Here is a 16,373-nt window from a genome sequence, read left to right on the forward strand (position 1 = left end):
CCTGTCCTTTCAGAATGTGTACAAGTCTGACCTGCTGTGGCTGAGGGGCATTGGTTGGTCCCCAAGTGGTTCTCTGGACGATGAGAAGAACAAGAGGGCGAGCCAAATCCTGAGTGACAAGAAGTACCGGCAACACCCGGACACCATCAGGTTCACCAGCCTCCCCGACTCCATGCCCATGGTTCTGGCCAAGCACAACTCTGCAATTATGGACCAGGTGAGACTCCTGGCATGTGCAGCCTGAGGGAAACAAGGCCCTTCCTCCCCAGGGTGCTGGGCTGCCTGCTTCCAGGGCCTGGGTTTGTCAAGGGGGATGTTGCATCCTTGTCTAGCGTGGGGGCTTCTGATCCTTGGTTGAGCTGTGATTCTGTGGTGAGGTTGGAGCAGTGATGGGTGCAGTGTGGGAAAGCAAAGGGGGAAGCATAAAGAAGTCTTCTGGGCAAGGCAAGGTGTTTGTGAGTGAGTGCAAGTGGAGGCCCCTGGCTGCAGATCCTTGAGGTGATTTTCTCTCTGAGTGTGTTTCCTCGTGCTCCTGTGCTTCTCATGTCCCACTCTTGTCACTTTTGCAGCGCGCGTACACGTCAGCCTGGGAGAAGGATAAAACCAGCGTCCACATTATGCCGGACACCCCTGGGATTTTGCTTGCCCAGCAGAACAAAGTGAACTTCAGTGAGGTGGGTGTTTGAGCTGGGGTGCTGGGACCTGGTTGGTGCTGTGGCTGGGAAAGAAAAGCTGTTTGAGGGGAACACTTGTTTTTCTTTCAGAAACTGTACAAGCTTGCGATGGAGGAGGATAAGAAGAAGGGCTATGACATGAGGGTAGATGCCATTCCCATCAAGTCTGCCAAGGCTTCCAGGGACATCGCCAGTGATGTAAGTACACGGGAGCCCTTGGTGGCACACCTTATCAGATGGGGAGGGACCCAGCAAGGATCTTCTGCTTGTAGATGCCTGTTCACACATGGTGATCTCTCTAGGCCTGGGTTTGTCAAGGGGGATGTTGCATCCTTGTCTAGCGTGGGGGCTTCTGATCCTTGGTTGAGCTGTGATTCTGTGGTGAGGTTGGAGCAGTGATGGGTGCAGTGTGGGAAAGCAAAGGGGGAAGCATAAAGAAGTCTTCTGGGCAAGGCAAGGTGTTTGTGAGTGAGTGCAAGTGGAGGCCCCTGGCTGCAGATCCTTGAGGTGATTTTCTCTCTGAGTGTGCTGCCTCGTGCTCCTGTGCTTCTCATGTCCCACTCTTGTCACTTTTGCAGCGCGCGTACACGTCAGCCTGGGAGAAGGATAAAACCAGCGTCCACATTATGCCGGACACCCCTGGGATTTTGCTTGCCCAGCAGAACAAAGTGAACTTCAGTGAGGTGGGTGTTTGAGCTGGGGTGACGTGTCCAGCTGTGGTTGGTGCTGTGGCTGGGGAAGAAGAGCTGTTTGAGGGGGACACTTGTTTTTCTTTCAGAAACTGTACAAGCTTGCGATGGAGGAGGATAAGAAGAAGGGCTACGACATGAGGGTAGATGCCATTCCCATCAAGTCTGCCAAGGCTTCCAGGGACATTGCCAGTGATGTAAGTACATCACTGCCCTTTGGTGCTATACCCTATGGGACAGTTTCCTGATCCTGTTAGTTGAAGCACAGGGTTTGCAACCTGAGAGCTGGTTGATGGACATATTTCAAAGCAGTGTACCTCCTGGGCTTGTTTCAGGATCTCTTTGTGCAACATTTGAGGAAGTGTGCTGTCCTCAGTAATTGCAGACTGCACTCTCCTCCTGTTACAGCTGAGGTGGACATTTGGAAAAGAAATCACCTCAAATTGAGTTTTGTGTTACCAGTGGGGCATGAATTGTTTCTGTCTGGACTGGACACAGGACCAGCCACTGTGGGCCAGTCATTACTTTCTTCCAGGGTATCTTTTCTGGGCTTAGCTCTGCAGGAGCAAAACTTACTCTCTTACTTGAGATTCTGTAGTTCAAGTTTGTTCCTTAACTGTAAGGAGATGTGTTCAATTTCTGCTCAGTCTTGCTTGACATTTCAGTAAGATGCAAGGAAAAAATGTGGTGTTGGACCTTATCACATCCCAAGCTTAGTATCTGCAAGACTGCAGCTGAGAACACACCCAGAATTGGGAGAATTAGAGTCCTGAACACTGTGCAGGAGAGCCTGGAGCAGGGGAGTGTGTCAGCTCCTGTGGGCTGTGTGGGTGAGTGAAGTTAGGGCTGTATAGGATGGGGCCCAGTTTAACTCCTGGAACAGTTTGGTGGGTTTCCCTTGGTCCTACCAGCCACTTCCTGACCTTTTCTCACAGTGGGGATGCTTAGGTTATGTGTACACCCTGTCTGCTGGTATGAATCGCTCCAGGTTCTGGAGCTAGGTTGGAATTCCTGTCTGAGCCTCCATGTGCCTCCTGTGGCCCACTGTACAATGGGGAGGGAAGGAAGTGGAGGACCCAGTGTGGATCTTCTGCTGCTAGATGCCTGTTCACACATGGTGATCTCTCCAGGCTCCATTAACAAAGCTCTTGCAGGGAGGACCTGTTCCAGAACAGTGTCAGAGGAAGAAGAGCAGGTCAGGAACTGACTGAGTTTCTCTCCCCCACAGTACAAGTACAAAGAAGGCTACCGCAAGCAGCTCGGCCACCACATTGGGGCCCGGAACATAGAGGATGATCCCAAGATGATGTGGTCCATGCACGTAGCCAAGATCCAGAGTGACAGGGAGTACAAGAAAGACTTTGAGAAGTCCAAGACACATTTCAGTAGCCCAGTGGACATGCTGGGAGTTGTACTGGCCAAGAAATGTCAGGAGCTGGTCAGCGACGTTGACTACAAGCATCCTCTGCATCGGTGGACCTGCCTGCCAGACCAGAACGATGTTGTACAAGCCAGGAGAGTGTACGACCTTCAGAGTGATGTGAGTTGTTGTTTACTGATTGTGTGGAAACCAGAAGTGTTTGTTCTTTTGAGTTCCGTATTTGGGAAGGTTCAGATGGGGAAGATAATCTCCACTGATTCTGTAGGACAATGTTCTGGCTGTACTATGTTGCTGAGGAATTGCTGTCGTGAAGCAGTCAGGTTGAAGTTAGTGTGAGGTCATACTTTATGGTCACTGGGGAATCTAGTGTTGCCTTGACCATTTGGAAGGAGGGTTTCTACAAGTGGCTGAAGTTGTGTTTCAGGGCTTAGCAATGGAGTAAAATGTTTTCTTCAAGAGGAGCAGCAGTGGGAAAAGACAAGCCATGTGTGCTGAGGGAGTTGGAATGAAAAGCAATAGGTGATGCAACGCAAAACACCTCTTGTGCCTTTGCCAGATGGACATTTTCAAATGAGTCTGGTCTGTCATATGGAGACTAAGAAGATGGGGACGGGAAGGTATTGGGGGTTGATTGTCACCTGCTTGTGCTTGGTGAGCAAGTGAAGACAGGCTGAAGGCAGCTGAGCTGGCCAGGAGTGACTTTCATGGTGCAGGGTGGGATGAGACAGCAGAATGAGTTTTGGTAGCAGAGCTGCCCTTGTTAGGAGGAGTGGCTGCATGGGGTGAGGAGGTGTCTGAGCTGCTTTGTGTCCTGGCCTGTCCTTTCAGAATGTGTACAAGTCTGACCTGCTGTGGCTGAGGGGCATTGGTTGGTCCCCAAGTGGTTCTCTGGATGATGAGAAGAACAAGAGGGCGAGCCAAATCCTGAGTGACAAGAAGTACCGGCAACACCCGGACACCATCAGGTTCACCAGCCTCCCCGACTCCATGCCCATGGTTCTGGCCAAGCACAACTCTGCAATTATGGACCAGGTGAGACTCCTGGCATGTGCAGCCTGAGGGAAACAAGGCCCTTCCTCCCCAGGGTGCTGGGCTGCCTGCTTCCAGGGCCTGGGTTTGTCAAGGGGGATGTTGCATCCTTGTCTAGCGTGGGGGCTTCTGATCCTTGGTTGAGCTGTGATTCTGTGGTGAGGTTGGAGCAGTGATGGGTGCAGTGTGGGAAAGCAAAGGGGGAAGCATAAAGAAGTCTTCTGGGCAAGGCAAGGTGTTTGTGAGTGAGTGCAAGTGGAGGCCCCTGGCTGCAGATCCTTGAGGTGATTTTCTCTCTGAGTGTGCTGCCTCGTGCTCCTGTGCTTCTCATGTCCCACTCTTGTCACTTTTGCAGCGCGCGTACACGTCAGCCTGGGAGAAGGATAAAACCAGCGTCCACATTATGCCGGACACCCCTGGGATTTTGCTTGCCCAGCAGAACAAAGTGAACTTCAGTGAGGTGGGTGTTTGAGCTGGGGTGACGTGTCCAGCTGTGGTTGGTGCTGTGGCTGGGGAAGAAGAGCTGTTTGAGGGGAACACTTGTTTTTCTTTCAGAAACTGTACAAGCTTGCGATGGAGGAGGATAAGAAGAAGGGCTACGACATGAGGGTAGATGCCATTCCCATCAAGTCTGCCAAGGCTTCCAGGGACATCGCCAGTGATGTAAGTACACGGGAGCCCTTGGTGGCACACCTTATCAGATGGGGAAGGACCCAGCAAGGATCTTCTGCTGGTAGATGCCTGTTCACACATGGTGATCTCTCCAGGCTCCATTAGCAAAGCTCTTGCAGGGAGGACCTGTTCCAGAACAGTGTCAGAGGAAGAAGAGCAGGTCAGGAACTGACTGAGTTTCTCTCCCCCACAGTACAAGTACAAAGAAGGCTACCGCAAGCAGCTCGGCCACCACATTGGGGCCCGGAACATAGAGGATGATCCCAAGATGATGTGGTCCATGCACGTAGCCAAGATCCAGAGTGACAGGGAGTACAAGAAAGCTTTTGAGAAGTCCAAGACACACTTCAGTAGCCCAGTGGACATGCTGGGCATCGTGTTGGCCAAGAAATGTCAGGAGCTGGTCAGTGACGTTGACTACAAGCATCCTCTGCATCGGTGGACCTGCCTGCCAGACCAGAATGATGTTGTACAAGCCAGGAGAGTGTACGACCTTCAGAGTGATGTGAGTTGTTGTTTACTGACTGTGTGGAAACTAGAAGTGTCTCTCATGTTCTCTCACTTAGTTGGCAAAGGCCCAGGTGACAGAGGTATCTAGTTTGATTCTGTGGGATTGTGTTGTGGCTGAACTGTCTTGTTGAGTGTTGGTGTTGTGAATGGTCAGAGATAAAGTTACTATGGGGTCATAATTAACAGAAATGTCCTTTCTCGTGTTTTGGAGGAGGGTCTCTGCAAGTGACTGGATTTCTGCATGTCAGTGAATGGTCATGGAGTCAAATATTTCTTGTGGAATACAAGCAGTGGGTAAAGCCAACCCATGTGTGCAGACACATGTGGTAGGACGAGCATTAGGATGTAAGGTACAGAGCTAGTCCTGTGACTCATCCAGCTGGACATTGCAAAGTGGGGCAGGACTTCCCAGGTGATACTAAGATTTATGTGCAGGAGATGGTGAGGGGAAGGTATTAGGGGTTGATTGTCACCTGCTTGTGCTTGGTGAGCAAGTGGAGACAGGCTGAAGGCAGATGAGCTGGCCAGGAGTGACTTTCATGGTGCAGGGTGGGATGAGGCAGTGGAATAAGTTTTGGTAGCAGAGCTGCCCTTGTTAGGAGGAGTGGCTGCATGGGGTGAGGAGGTGTCTGAGCTGCTTTGTGTCCTGGCCTGTCCTTTCAGAATGTGTACAAGTCTGACCTGCTGTGGCTGAGGGGCATTGGTTGGTCCCCAAGTGGTTCTCTGGATGATGAGAAGAACAAGAGGGCGAGCCAAATCCTGAGTGACAAGAAGTACCGGCAACACCCGGACACCATCAGGTTCACCAGCCTCCCCGACTCCATGCCCATGGTTCTGGCCAAGCACAACTCTGCAATTATGGACCAGGTGAGACTCCTGGCATGTGCAGCCTGAGGGAAAGAAGGCCCTTCCTCCCCAGGGTGCTGGGCTGCCTGCTTCCAGGGCCTGGGTTTGTCAAGGGGGATGTTGCATCCTTGTCTAGCGTGGGGGCTTCTGATCCTTGGTTGAGCTGTGATTCTGTGGTGAGGTTGGAGCAGTGATGGGTGCAGTGTGGGAAAGCAAAGGGGGAAGCATAAAGAAGTCTTCTGGGCAAGGCAAGGTGCTTGTGAGTGAGTGCAAGTGGAGGCCCCTGGCTGCAGATCCTTGAGGTGATTTTCTCTCTGAGTGTGCTGCCTCGTGCTCCTGTGCTTCTCATGTCCCACTCTTGTCACTTTTGCAGCGCGCGTACACGTCAGCCTGGGAGAAGGATAAAACCAGCGTCCACATTATGCCGGACACCCCTGGGATTTTGCTTGCCCAGCAGAACAAAGTGAACTTCAGTGAGGTGGGTGTTTGAGCTGGGGTGCTGGGACCTGGTTGGTGCTGTGGCTGGGAAAGAAAAGCTGTTTGAGGGGAACACTTGTTTTTCTTTCAGAAACTGTACAAGCTTGCGATGGAGGAGGATAAGAAGAAGGGCTATGACATGAGGGTAGATGCCATTCCCATCAAGTCTGCCAAGGCTTCCAGGGACATTGCCAGTGATGTAAGTACATCACTGCCCTTTGGTGCTATACCCTATGGGACAGTTTCCAGGTGCTTGCAGTTGAAGCCCGGGGTTTGCAACCTGAGGTCAGTGGAAAGATCCCAGGTCTTACCCATCATAACCTTCCAGCTCATTCTTAAAGCTGGTGGCTCTGGAGGGTCTCCCTGTAGGTGTGCCTGCATGGTACGGTTGTGTGGTGTTGACAGGGAATGTGAAGATGGTCTGGAGCTAGTAAATACAATACCTGTAGTATCTCTTAATATGTAGGCCATGGAGTTTCTTTGAAATTGTGAAGGTCATATCCTGCAGATAATGTTGTGTGAATTGTTTGTAGTTGTGCAGTGTGGTTTGTGAGCTAATTAATTTCTCTCTCTGAAGTCTCTGTGCTTTCAGATAGTAAGTAGTCTGGTTATTGTGACACAGAGGCTGTTAAGGATGTAAGAAAAAAAGAAAAAAGTCATGACATCCTCACTGAACCTTTTTCTACCTATAGTACAAGTACAAAGAAGGCTACCGCAAGCAGCTCGGCCACCACATTGGGGCCCGGAACATAGAGGATGATCCCAAGATGATGTGGTCCATGCATGTAGCCAAGATCCAGAGTGACAGGGAGTACAAGAAAGCTTTTGAGAAGTCCAAGACACACTTTAGTAGCCCAGTGGACATGCTGGGCATTGTGTTGGCCAAGAAATGTCAGGAGCTGGTCAGCGATGTTGACTACAAGCACTATCTGCATGAATGGACCTGCCTGCCAGACCAGAACGATGTTATCCATGCTAAGCAAGCCTATGATCTGCAGAGTGATGTGAGTACTTGCTGATAAGAACTGAAGTTCCAAAGTCTATGTAATTTCCTTTGATTGTAAACCATAGAAGCTTCTTGAATTGTCTCTCTCACATATTGTTTTATCACATTGTGTTTTTCTTTATGTATTCTAAACAAGGTCTTAAGATTTTTAGGAGTGAATGAATCTGTCTCCAAGGAAGGCTGAGTAATATGGAAGTTTATTTACAGCGGACATGGTAGTTGAATCATAGAATTAGCTGCATGTAGTCCTTCATAATAGACAATATTGATACCCTTGAACTGCAGAGAATGAGAAAACTGCCCAGTATGACTTTTATATTCAGTTGCATGGAGAGAGGAGAGAGTTCCTTTTTCTATCATGAAGAAAATTGTTTCAGTTAAAACCCATTGTTCTTACCGGGCATTTATTTGCTGGGGATAAATATTACAGAAGAAAATTTATACTGGCTTTCCGGGTTTTGTGTTAATACCATTTTTCTTTAACCATTCCCCAACATGTTCTTGAATTCATGAAGACAGATTTGTGTCTGAATCTACACTGGTAATAGATTGTTTTGCAGATTGAACTAGCAGAAAGTCAACTTACAGAATGAAAGCATTATTTGCATGGCATATGGGAAATGCTTAAATTGCAATATTAATGAGACTGGTGCCTTTGTATTTGATAATAGAATTGTTACAAGTCTGACCTCGAATGGTTACGAGGCATTGGTTGGGTCCCAATTGGCTCCTTGGACGTTGAAAAAGCCAAGAAGGCAGGAGAGATCTTGAGTGATAAAATATACCGTCAGCCTCCAGACACAATCAAGTTTACCAGCGTGCCTGACTCTCTAGAGATGGTCTTAGCCAAGCAGAATGCAGAGACAATGAATAAGGTGAGTCTTGATTTAATCAGGCACCACACCAGCAGTCCCTGCCTAAACCTTGGAGACAGGGCTAGGGGTACAGATGTTTGGTTACTATGTGAGATTTCAGCACAACCAAATTCTAAAAGTGTAAGTTACATTCTTGGTAATCAACAGATAACTTATTTTCAGCAAATGCTAATTTGATAATATCTTCCAAATTACCAAGATAAATTTGAATTATCAATATGAATCTTTCCACATACTTCACTATATATTTAGTAATGTGTTAGCTAACTTTCATGTATTTTTAATATAGAAATTTGTTTAATAGAAATAATAATTTATGAAATTTCTCTAGGAATTAATAAACTACTTGTTTTAGTGCAGTCTTTGAAATAATCTTATTTTGAACAATTTAATGTAGTACTTAAAGAGTAAGAGTTTTCCTAAATCTGTGGCCCTGATCTCAATCCTATTCATGTCAATAAAACCATTTCCTCTTTCAGATCTCTCTGTGTCTGATTAGCATTCTGTGCCTTTTCTAGAAATATATATTTTTTAACATAATTCTTTCCAGCTTACTAAATCTTAATCTGGACTTCAAGCATCTAGAGAAGTGAATCTAAAACCTCATCGCTTTATATAAAATAAGGATTTTTTAGACTTATCTTGGAGTACAGATCTATAAATCTTCTGTTTTAGGAGATCTTCATGCAGTCACCACATTTTTTCCTCCCTTTAACATACATCATTTCTCCTGCAGCGTTTATATACTGAGGCCTGGGACAAAGACAAAACACAAATCCACATCATGCCTGACACACCTGAAATCACACTGGCAAGACAGAACATGCAGAACTACAGTGTGGTGAGTGTCTTAGTTCTCCACATGTAACCAATCTCTTTCATGGCTGGATCATGTGCATTATGATACACAGTATATAGATGATACCATCAGGTTTTTTAAGTAACCCCCAATATTTATCTTCAAAATCGTGACTTTAAAAACATAATTTGTGCATTTGTACAGTAGTGCATACATATGTCAGTGAACACTCTTGAGAGTAAATTCCATGAGAAGCTGTGTGTCTTCAGGGGATTTGGGGGAATAATTTCTGTCATGTGCATACACTTGGGAAGGCACAAGATTAGTTCCAACATTGAAAATGCCTAAAAGGAAATTTCCAGCACAGCCCTGAAGAGCAGTGATCCCAGAGCTCAAAGTTAGTTCAGGCAAATAAATTCACTTCAGTAAGAGATGGCTTTAAAAAGTCAGTTTTGCTCCACCTGTATAGAAGAATATTTTATCTTTAAAATTGTAGTCAGTGTTAGATTGTTTAAAGTGTTGAAAGAAAAAAAATAATCATCAGCTAATGTATTTATCCAACACCTTCCTTTGATGTGAAATTGTATCAACTACTGATCTGGGACTTTGAGTTAAGAAAGTTAGATAAAGCTGAGTTAGAATAAATCATACCACAATTTAAAAAATCTACTCTATTCACAAGCAGTTTGTTTTGAATACTATATCATATTTGGAACTTACATGAATCTCATTGTTTAATTCTTCACCTAGAAACTCTATAAACAAGCCATGGAAGAAGACAAAAAGAAAGGCTATGATTTGAGAAGTGATGCTATCCCCATTCAGGCTGCCAAAGCATCCAGGCAGATTGCCAGCGATGTAAGGAACTACTGGTTTGTTTCTTTGTGTGCTGACAGCTACTCTCTACAACCTGAAAGTTACCAACCAGATTCTATAAAAGGCATTTAAATTAAACTGTGATCTCAAAAGATAGATATTTTTGGAAGCAAATTATTATATGTTATTAAAGAAGTTAATTGTAAAAAAATTATGTTGAGAAGTTATAAGGACAACATTATGCTGCATTTATTAATTTTATAGCTCATAAATCTGTATCTTTACTTAAATCAACAGTATGTATTTTATTATATTTAATAAGGATTAAATATATTTAATAAGAGGATTATTTGTTACTAATATTAGTGAAGGGTGCTTTTTAACAAAACATGAAAAATCACTATTTAGAGTTCTAACTGAAATCTCAAAAACTTCATAGGAGAACCCATGTTATTAGCCCCAGAATTGCTTGAACAGTTTGGTTCGACTGTCGGTTACAGAGAAATTTGAAGATCTTATTATTAGAAATATTCAGTATAAGTGATGATATTTGGAGGAGCTATAGAAATACAATGTCTTGTTTTATATTTCAGTACAAGTACAAAGAAGGCTACCGCAAGCAGCTCGGCCACCACATTGGGGCCCGGAACATAGAGGATGATCCCAAGATGATGTGGTCCATGCACGTAGCCAAGATCCAGAGTGACAGGGAGTACAAGAAAGACTTTGAGAAGTCCAAGACACACTTCAGTAGCCCAGTGGACATGCTGGGCATTGTGCTGGCCAAGAAATGTCAAGGGCTGGTCAGTGATATTGATTACAAGCACTATCTGCATCAGTGGATCTGCCTGCCGGACCAGAACGACGTTATCCATGCTAAGCAAGCCTATGATCTGCAGAGTGATGTAAGCTCTTTCTGATTTAATTTCTGATGAGGAATGTATCTGATATTTTACACAGCTGGACCATGGCATTGGTAGAACCAAATTTTCAGGACTTACTTGATGACTAGTTGAAACTCAGATCTCCAGTAGGATATGGTAGCTAATTGATATGTCAGTTCTGTAATTCCAGAATTTGGGCTATCTATCATTTGCCATTCTGTGAACCTTGGGTAACAGTTTCATTCTTAAAGTAGATTAAATTAAGTTATATTTCCTAAGATTTTTTTCCATGGTTTTTAGTTTGTTTGATTTTAAATTTTTAATGAGTCTACTTAACTGTGGGAAGATGCACCTTGTAAATTACAACATTTTAATTAGAATAACCTGTGCATTTTTTTTTTGTAATAGCACTGCTACAAGTCTGACCTCGAATGGTTACGAGGCATTGGTTGGGTCCCAATTGGCTCCTTGGACGTTGAAAAAGCCAAGAAGGCAGGAGAGATCTTGAGTGATAAAATATACCGTCAGCCTCCAGACACAATCAAGTTTACCAGCGTGCCTGACTCTCTAGAGATGGTCTTAGCCAAGCAGAATGCAGAGACAATGAATAAGGTGAGTCTTGATTTGATCAGGCACCACATCAGCAGTCCCTGCCTAAGCTGAGACAGACCTATAAATACAGTGCTCATAAGTAGTGTTGAAGTTCTGAGATGATGCATTTTCAAAAAGCATGCTCTGTTTATTTCCATTCAAAATATTAGACCATGTCATGGAAGACTCATCTGTGTAATGATATTATGCATATTATATTTTAATTTATTTTTTCACATGTCTGTGCAGTAAGCAGTAAAAAATGCTTTGGTTTATTGATTACTCTTAAGCAATGTAACACTTTTCTAATTGTTGTGAAATTTCTTCGGGTAAATTCTCTGTTCAATAATGGTAGCTCTGTGTTATTAAAGACATAACCTTTAGGTATGGTATATTTCCTGTTATTTTAGTATGCTCTGTGTTTTACCTGATCAGTGAGATACTGACTTGGTTTGAAATGCAACATGAATCTCTTCTTGTATTCTTTCTTAGCGTTTATACACTGAAGCATGGAATAAAGATAAGACCACAGTTCATGTCATGCCTGACACACCAGAAATCCTGCTAGCTAAACAAAACCAATTAAACTACAGTCAGGTGAGCAAAAATGAAGAGTGAGAGAATTAAAGAGTTTCTGACAAGTGCATTGATTTCCTATTTCCAAGCGTCTACAATACAAGATCTTTGAAAATCTGGGGGGGGTTTGTTACTTTCTGGAGGATATAGAGCTGTGTTCGGATGTTTAAGCTGTCTGAACACTATTTTTTAGAGCTTATTTATTTTTTTCATTACACAGGTGTGCTTAACTGAAGTATAATTTTATTTTTTCTCACAGAAAATGTACAAACTAGCATTGGAGGAATCAAAGAAGAAAGGTCATGATTTGCGTTTTGATGCCATTCCTATTCAGTCTGCCAAAGCATCCAGAGAGATTGCCAGTGATGTAAGCAGGTTTTTTTATCATGTCTGTATGCATTTGGTAATGGAAAGGAATCTGAATGTTGGTTCCAAGTTTTGTTCATGCAACATCTTAAGTATAAAGAACAGACAATACTGAAATGCAGTGATTCTACTACATGTCTTTAGTAGATGAAAAGAATGGATGGCCAATATTTTTATGCATGAGGTAAATATCACAGTAATAAAATAAATAATATGAGGATTATTTCTATGCCCCCTGTAATAATTTAGTTGTTGCCCATGGATGTTCAAGTAGGATGATCAATAAGGTTTATGTGTCTGTGCTGGAATTAGTCAAAGTAATTCCTGATTCAAAATAGCAAATACTTTAAAATCTCTCCCCAAAATACATTTATTAGTAAATAAATCCTAAATCTTCTAAATTTTTACCTTTTCCTGATTGGTATATAAACAGTTAGTATTCAGACTGTCTTCACCAAGACATTTAAAAAAAATAATTAAGATACATTTCATTTCTAATCTTAATATTAAAAGAATATGGATTGTAAAACATGTTATTAAGTATGAGACATTAAATTATTAATGAATTGAAAGCCTGGTATCATTATATGAAAAGTCAGCGATAATTATATCTGTAAGAAAAAGCTTCTTAATGTGAACAGTAATAAAACACTAGAAAGACTTATGTAATATTTTCGTCTAAACAAAATATGGTTGTGTTAAACTGTGTGAGTTACTTACTAATCCATAAATATACCAAGGGAATATAAATATCCTCCATTTCAGTACAAGTACAAAGAAGGCTACCGCAAGCAGCTCGGCCACCACATCGGGGCCCGGAATATACAGGATGATCCCAAGATGATGTGGTCCATGCACGTGGCCAAGATCCAGAGTGACAGGGAGTACAAGAAAGCCTTTGAGAAGACAAAGACACACTTCAGTAGCCCAGTGGACATGCTGGGCATTGTGCTGGCCAAGAAATGTCAAGGGCTGGTCAGTGATATTGATTACAAGCACTACCTGCATCAGTGGATCTGCCTGCCGGACCAGAACGACGTTATCCATGCTAAGCAAGCCTATGATCCGCAGAGTGATGTGAGTAAATCATCAAATTGTTGATACATCATTAAATATACCAAGTCTTGTACAATATAATTTTAATATGCCTTAGTCACTTCTATCAGACATGCTGATGGAGGTGAAATGTTCAATATTCTATCATCAAATTTATGATAAATCTTATTTTCTGAGTCTTTAGCTTGAGGCATAATTTACATTTAACTCTGGTATCTGTGGACCTCTTCAATAACTCTATTCCTTTTGTTATTTACTAATTATTTTCCTGAATCTTCAGTAATAACAATTGTTTTCCAAACCATATCCTTCTACTATGCAGAAATATATTCAATAGTTTTTATATACTAGGATATGCTTGCTTATAATTATTTTAATATTTTATCACATTTACACACATGTAATGAACTTTCAAATTTTTTCAGGCTGTTTACAAAGCAGACCTGGAATGGCTAAGAGGTATTGGATGGGTTCCTATTGGTTCCATGGACGTTGAGAAAGCTAAGAGAGCTGGAGAAATCCTGAGTGAAAGGAAGTATCGTCAACCAGCAGACCAAATTAAATTTACTAGTGTGACAGATTCTTTGGCTATGGTCTTAGCCAAGCAAAATGCTGAGATAATGAACAAGGTGAGATTTGTATGGTTTGTTTTGTCTTCTGAAAATTAATAGTATTACTAGCTAGTAGAGACGAAAAATACAAAATAAGACTAAACCAAATTCAGCCTTTGCACTGGAAAGCTCTTACCTCAGGGCTCTGCCTGAACTGAACACTTAATAAAAATGTCCAGATAGAAAACACCACACACCTGAATCACGTATTTTTCAATAGTAATAATAAAAATAATAGTGAGTTTCCCTTTTCCTCCTATCCCATCTGAAATCCTGCTTTAAAGCATTTGTTTGATATGTTTTTTCTTTTTTGTTAGTACTAATTATCTATACAAAGCTCATCTCAGACAGAACAGGCTAAATATATTTGCAGTTCTTAGATAATACTGTGAAATCCGCAGAAATTATGTCCCAGCAAGGTGTTAGGGTATATTCAGAGGTGATGGTGCCATGACTGTGCTATGAGGTAGGATGTAGCAGAATATTGAAACTTTCACTGCAGCTGCTATAGTGATGGATTGCTGACTGAATGCCACGTTGCATGATGAGGAAATAGCTTATGTTCTCTGGGAGCGAAGCTTCTGCAATTTATCTCAGATCTGGAGGATGAAAGGCACCAAGTACCTACTCTTTCTCCTTAATAAGAAACATCAATCCAGCAGCTTGTACAGATGTGGCAGAATAATGAATATTGTTTTCCTTCTAGAGTAGTTTCTCAGCAATCCTAAATAATTGCTGTGCCAAGTTACTGAGAAACAACAAGGAAGGACAACGTTTCCTTCCTGAGTTGTTCAGTGAGAAGCTTTGTGTTTTCAAGTTACATAGAACTCGAACTTCCAATTTGTAAAATACTTTCTTTGGACAAATTTATTAGTTTGGTTATGTAGATTTTGTTCTGCGTTACTTGTCTTTTATATTATGCATATAGTTTTGGTACCTCCTGCTTTCAAATTTGCAGTCTTGCCACCATGACACATGTTAAAAAAACTTAAAGAAGGAATGTATTTTTCTCTCTCCTAGCGTTTATACACAGAGGCCTGGGATGCAGACAAGAAGTCAATTCATGTCATGCCTGACACACCGACAATTTTGTTAGCTAAGGCTAATGCAGCTAATGTCAGCCAGGTAAGACCCTTTAAACATACCCTAAAGTGATGGAAAATCAGAAATTAAGAGAGTATTTCTTTAATCATAAAGATCTAAAATATGCATTTGTGAAAATTCTAATTAAAAATATTAAATGTAGGAATTCCATCTTTCAGTATATTGAGAAACCATTTTCTGTCTTCTTTTGTGTAGAAACTTTATACACAAGCCTGGGAAGAGGCTAAAAAGAAGGGTTATGACATGAGAGCTGATGCAATTCCAATCCAAAGTGCAAAGGCATCAAGAAATATTGCGAGTGATGTAAGTTTTTCCTTTACATTTATTTTCAGTTAGCTTGAGAAACAAGAATGAAGTACCCAGCTATGTACAAGATGAAAAATAGTGTATCAGGTTCTTCCTGAATTCTTCTAAGAAACAATTCATCACAAAAAGAAAATGGGCTACACTTTCCAAAAGGAACTTTGACATTAAGCAGATATTTAAAAAAATAAGAATAATTAAAATGCAAATAAAGAGAGGAAGTGGAGCAAGAATGTACTAGGCATTTCTAAACTCTACATGAGTATATGCCATAGCATAAAAAAATGTATTCATAGTAATATAAAATAATGGAAAATTCATCCCAAATTCGCTATTTCTCTTCATACCTCTGTTTACATTTCCAGTACAAGTACAAAGAAGCACACGAGAAGCAGAAAGGCCACTACATTGGGTGCAAAACTGCCCAGGAGGACCCCAAGCTGTCGTGGGCTGCGCGTGCCATGGCGCTGCAGAACGACCGGATTTACAGGAAGGCCTACCATGATTCCAAGGCCCAGGTGCACATCCCAGTGGATGCCATGTCAGTGCAGGCAGCCAAGGAGTGCCAGACACTCGTCAGTGACATTGACTACCGCCAGTACCTGCACCAGTGGACGTGTCTGCCTGATCAGAATGATGTGATCCATGCGAGGAAGGCCTATGACCTGCAGAGCGATGTGAGTAACTCTAGAAGAGCTTTGTGGCAAGTGTGTGAGGCTCTCTTTGTAAGTGATTGGGCAAATATCCTTTCAAATACATGTTGAGGTGCCTGCAGTCAGTTCTGGTTTGTCTGTTTTTCATCTTCTGGATGATCCCTGTCAAGTTAGTAGTGTTTTCAGCTAGTGGGGACAGACGTATTCCAGGCAGTTTCTATGGATGGGAAACATAATGTATTTCTGATGTTGTCTTGGTCAGCCACAGCATGATTGCTTGCAGGTTACACCACTGATCTGTATGTGGCCAGTACACTTAAGAATGAGTACTTTCACTGCTGTGCAAAACAGGGCTTTTGCTGTGTGTGGAGGAGCTGGCACACCTCAGTGTCATTGCCTGCTTGCTGTGTAACCGAAGAAGAAGGAGCCTGGGGAAAGCCTTGCACCAGACCTCT

At 42.8% G+C, this 16,373-nt stretch overlaps 1 protein-coding gene across 1 annotated transcript in view; it reads left to right on the forward strand.

The window, feature by feature from the left end:
* Positions 1-16,373, forward strand: part of NEB (nebulin) — a 114,010-nt gene that overhangs the window by 35,641 nt on the left and 61,996 nt on the right. The window contains exons 45-65 of the mRNA XM_010002256.1: positions 2,592-2,903; positions 3,573-3,776; positions 4,129-4,233; positions 4,329-4,436; positions 4,639-4,950; positions 5,619-5,822; positions 6,175-6,279; positions 6,370-6,477; positions 6,971-7,282; positions 7,956-8,159; positions 8,896-9,000; positions 9,709-9,816; positions 10,368-10,679; positions 11,067-11,270; positions 11,742-11,846; positions 12,085-12,192; positions 12,957-13,268; positions 13,673-13,876; positions 14,879-14,983; positions 15,158-15,265; positions 15,631-15,942. Of these exons, the coding sequence (XP_010000558.1) occupies positions 2,592-2,903; positions 3,573-3,776; positions 4,129-4,233; positions 4,329-4,436; positions 4,639-4,950; positions 5,619-5,822; positions 6,175-6,279; positions 6,370-6,477; positions 6,971-7,282; positions 7,956-8,159; positions 8,896-9,000; positions 9,709-9,816; positions 10,368-10,679; positions 11,067-11,270; positions 11,742-11,846; positions 12,085-12,192; positions 12,957-13,268; positions 13,673-13,876; positions 14,879-14,983; positions 15,158-15,265; positions 15,631-15,942 (3,957 nt within the window). The remainder of the gene's footprint in view (positions 1-2,591; positions 2,904-3,572; positions 3,777-4,128; positions 4,234-4,328; positions 4,437-4,638; positions 4,951-5,618; positions 5,823-6,174; positions 6,280-6,369; positions 6,478-6,970; positions 7,283-7,955; positions 8,160-8,895; positions 9,001-9,708; positions 9,817-10,367; positions 10,680-11,066; positions 11,271-11,741; positions 11,847-12,084; positions 12,193-12,956; positions 13,269-13,672; positions 13,877-14,878; positions 14,984-15,157; positions 15,266-15,630; positions 15,943-16,373) is intronic.

Source organism: Chaetura pelagica, unplaced genomic scaffold (assembly GCF_000747805.2).
Source record: "Chaetura pelagica isolate M959 unplaced genomic scaffold, ChaPel_1.0 scaffold677, whole genome shotgun sequence".
Classification (NCBI taxonomy): Eukaryota; Metazoa; Chordata; class Aves; order Apodiformes; family Apodidae; genus Chaetura; species Chaetura pelagica.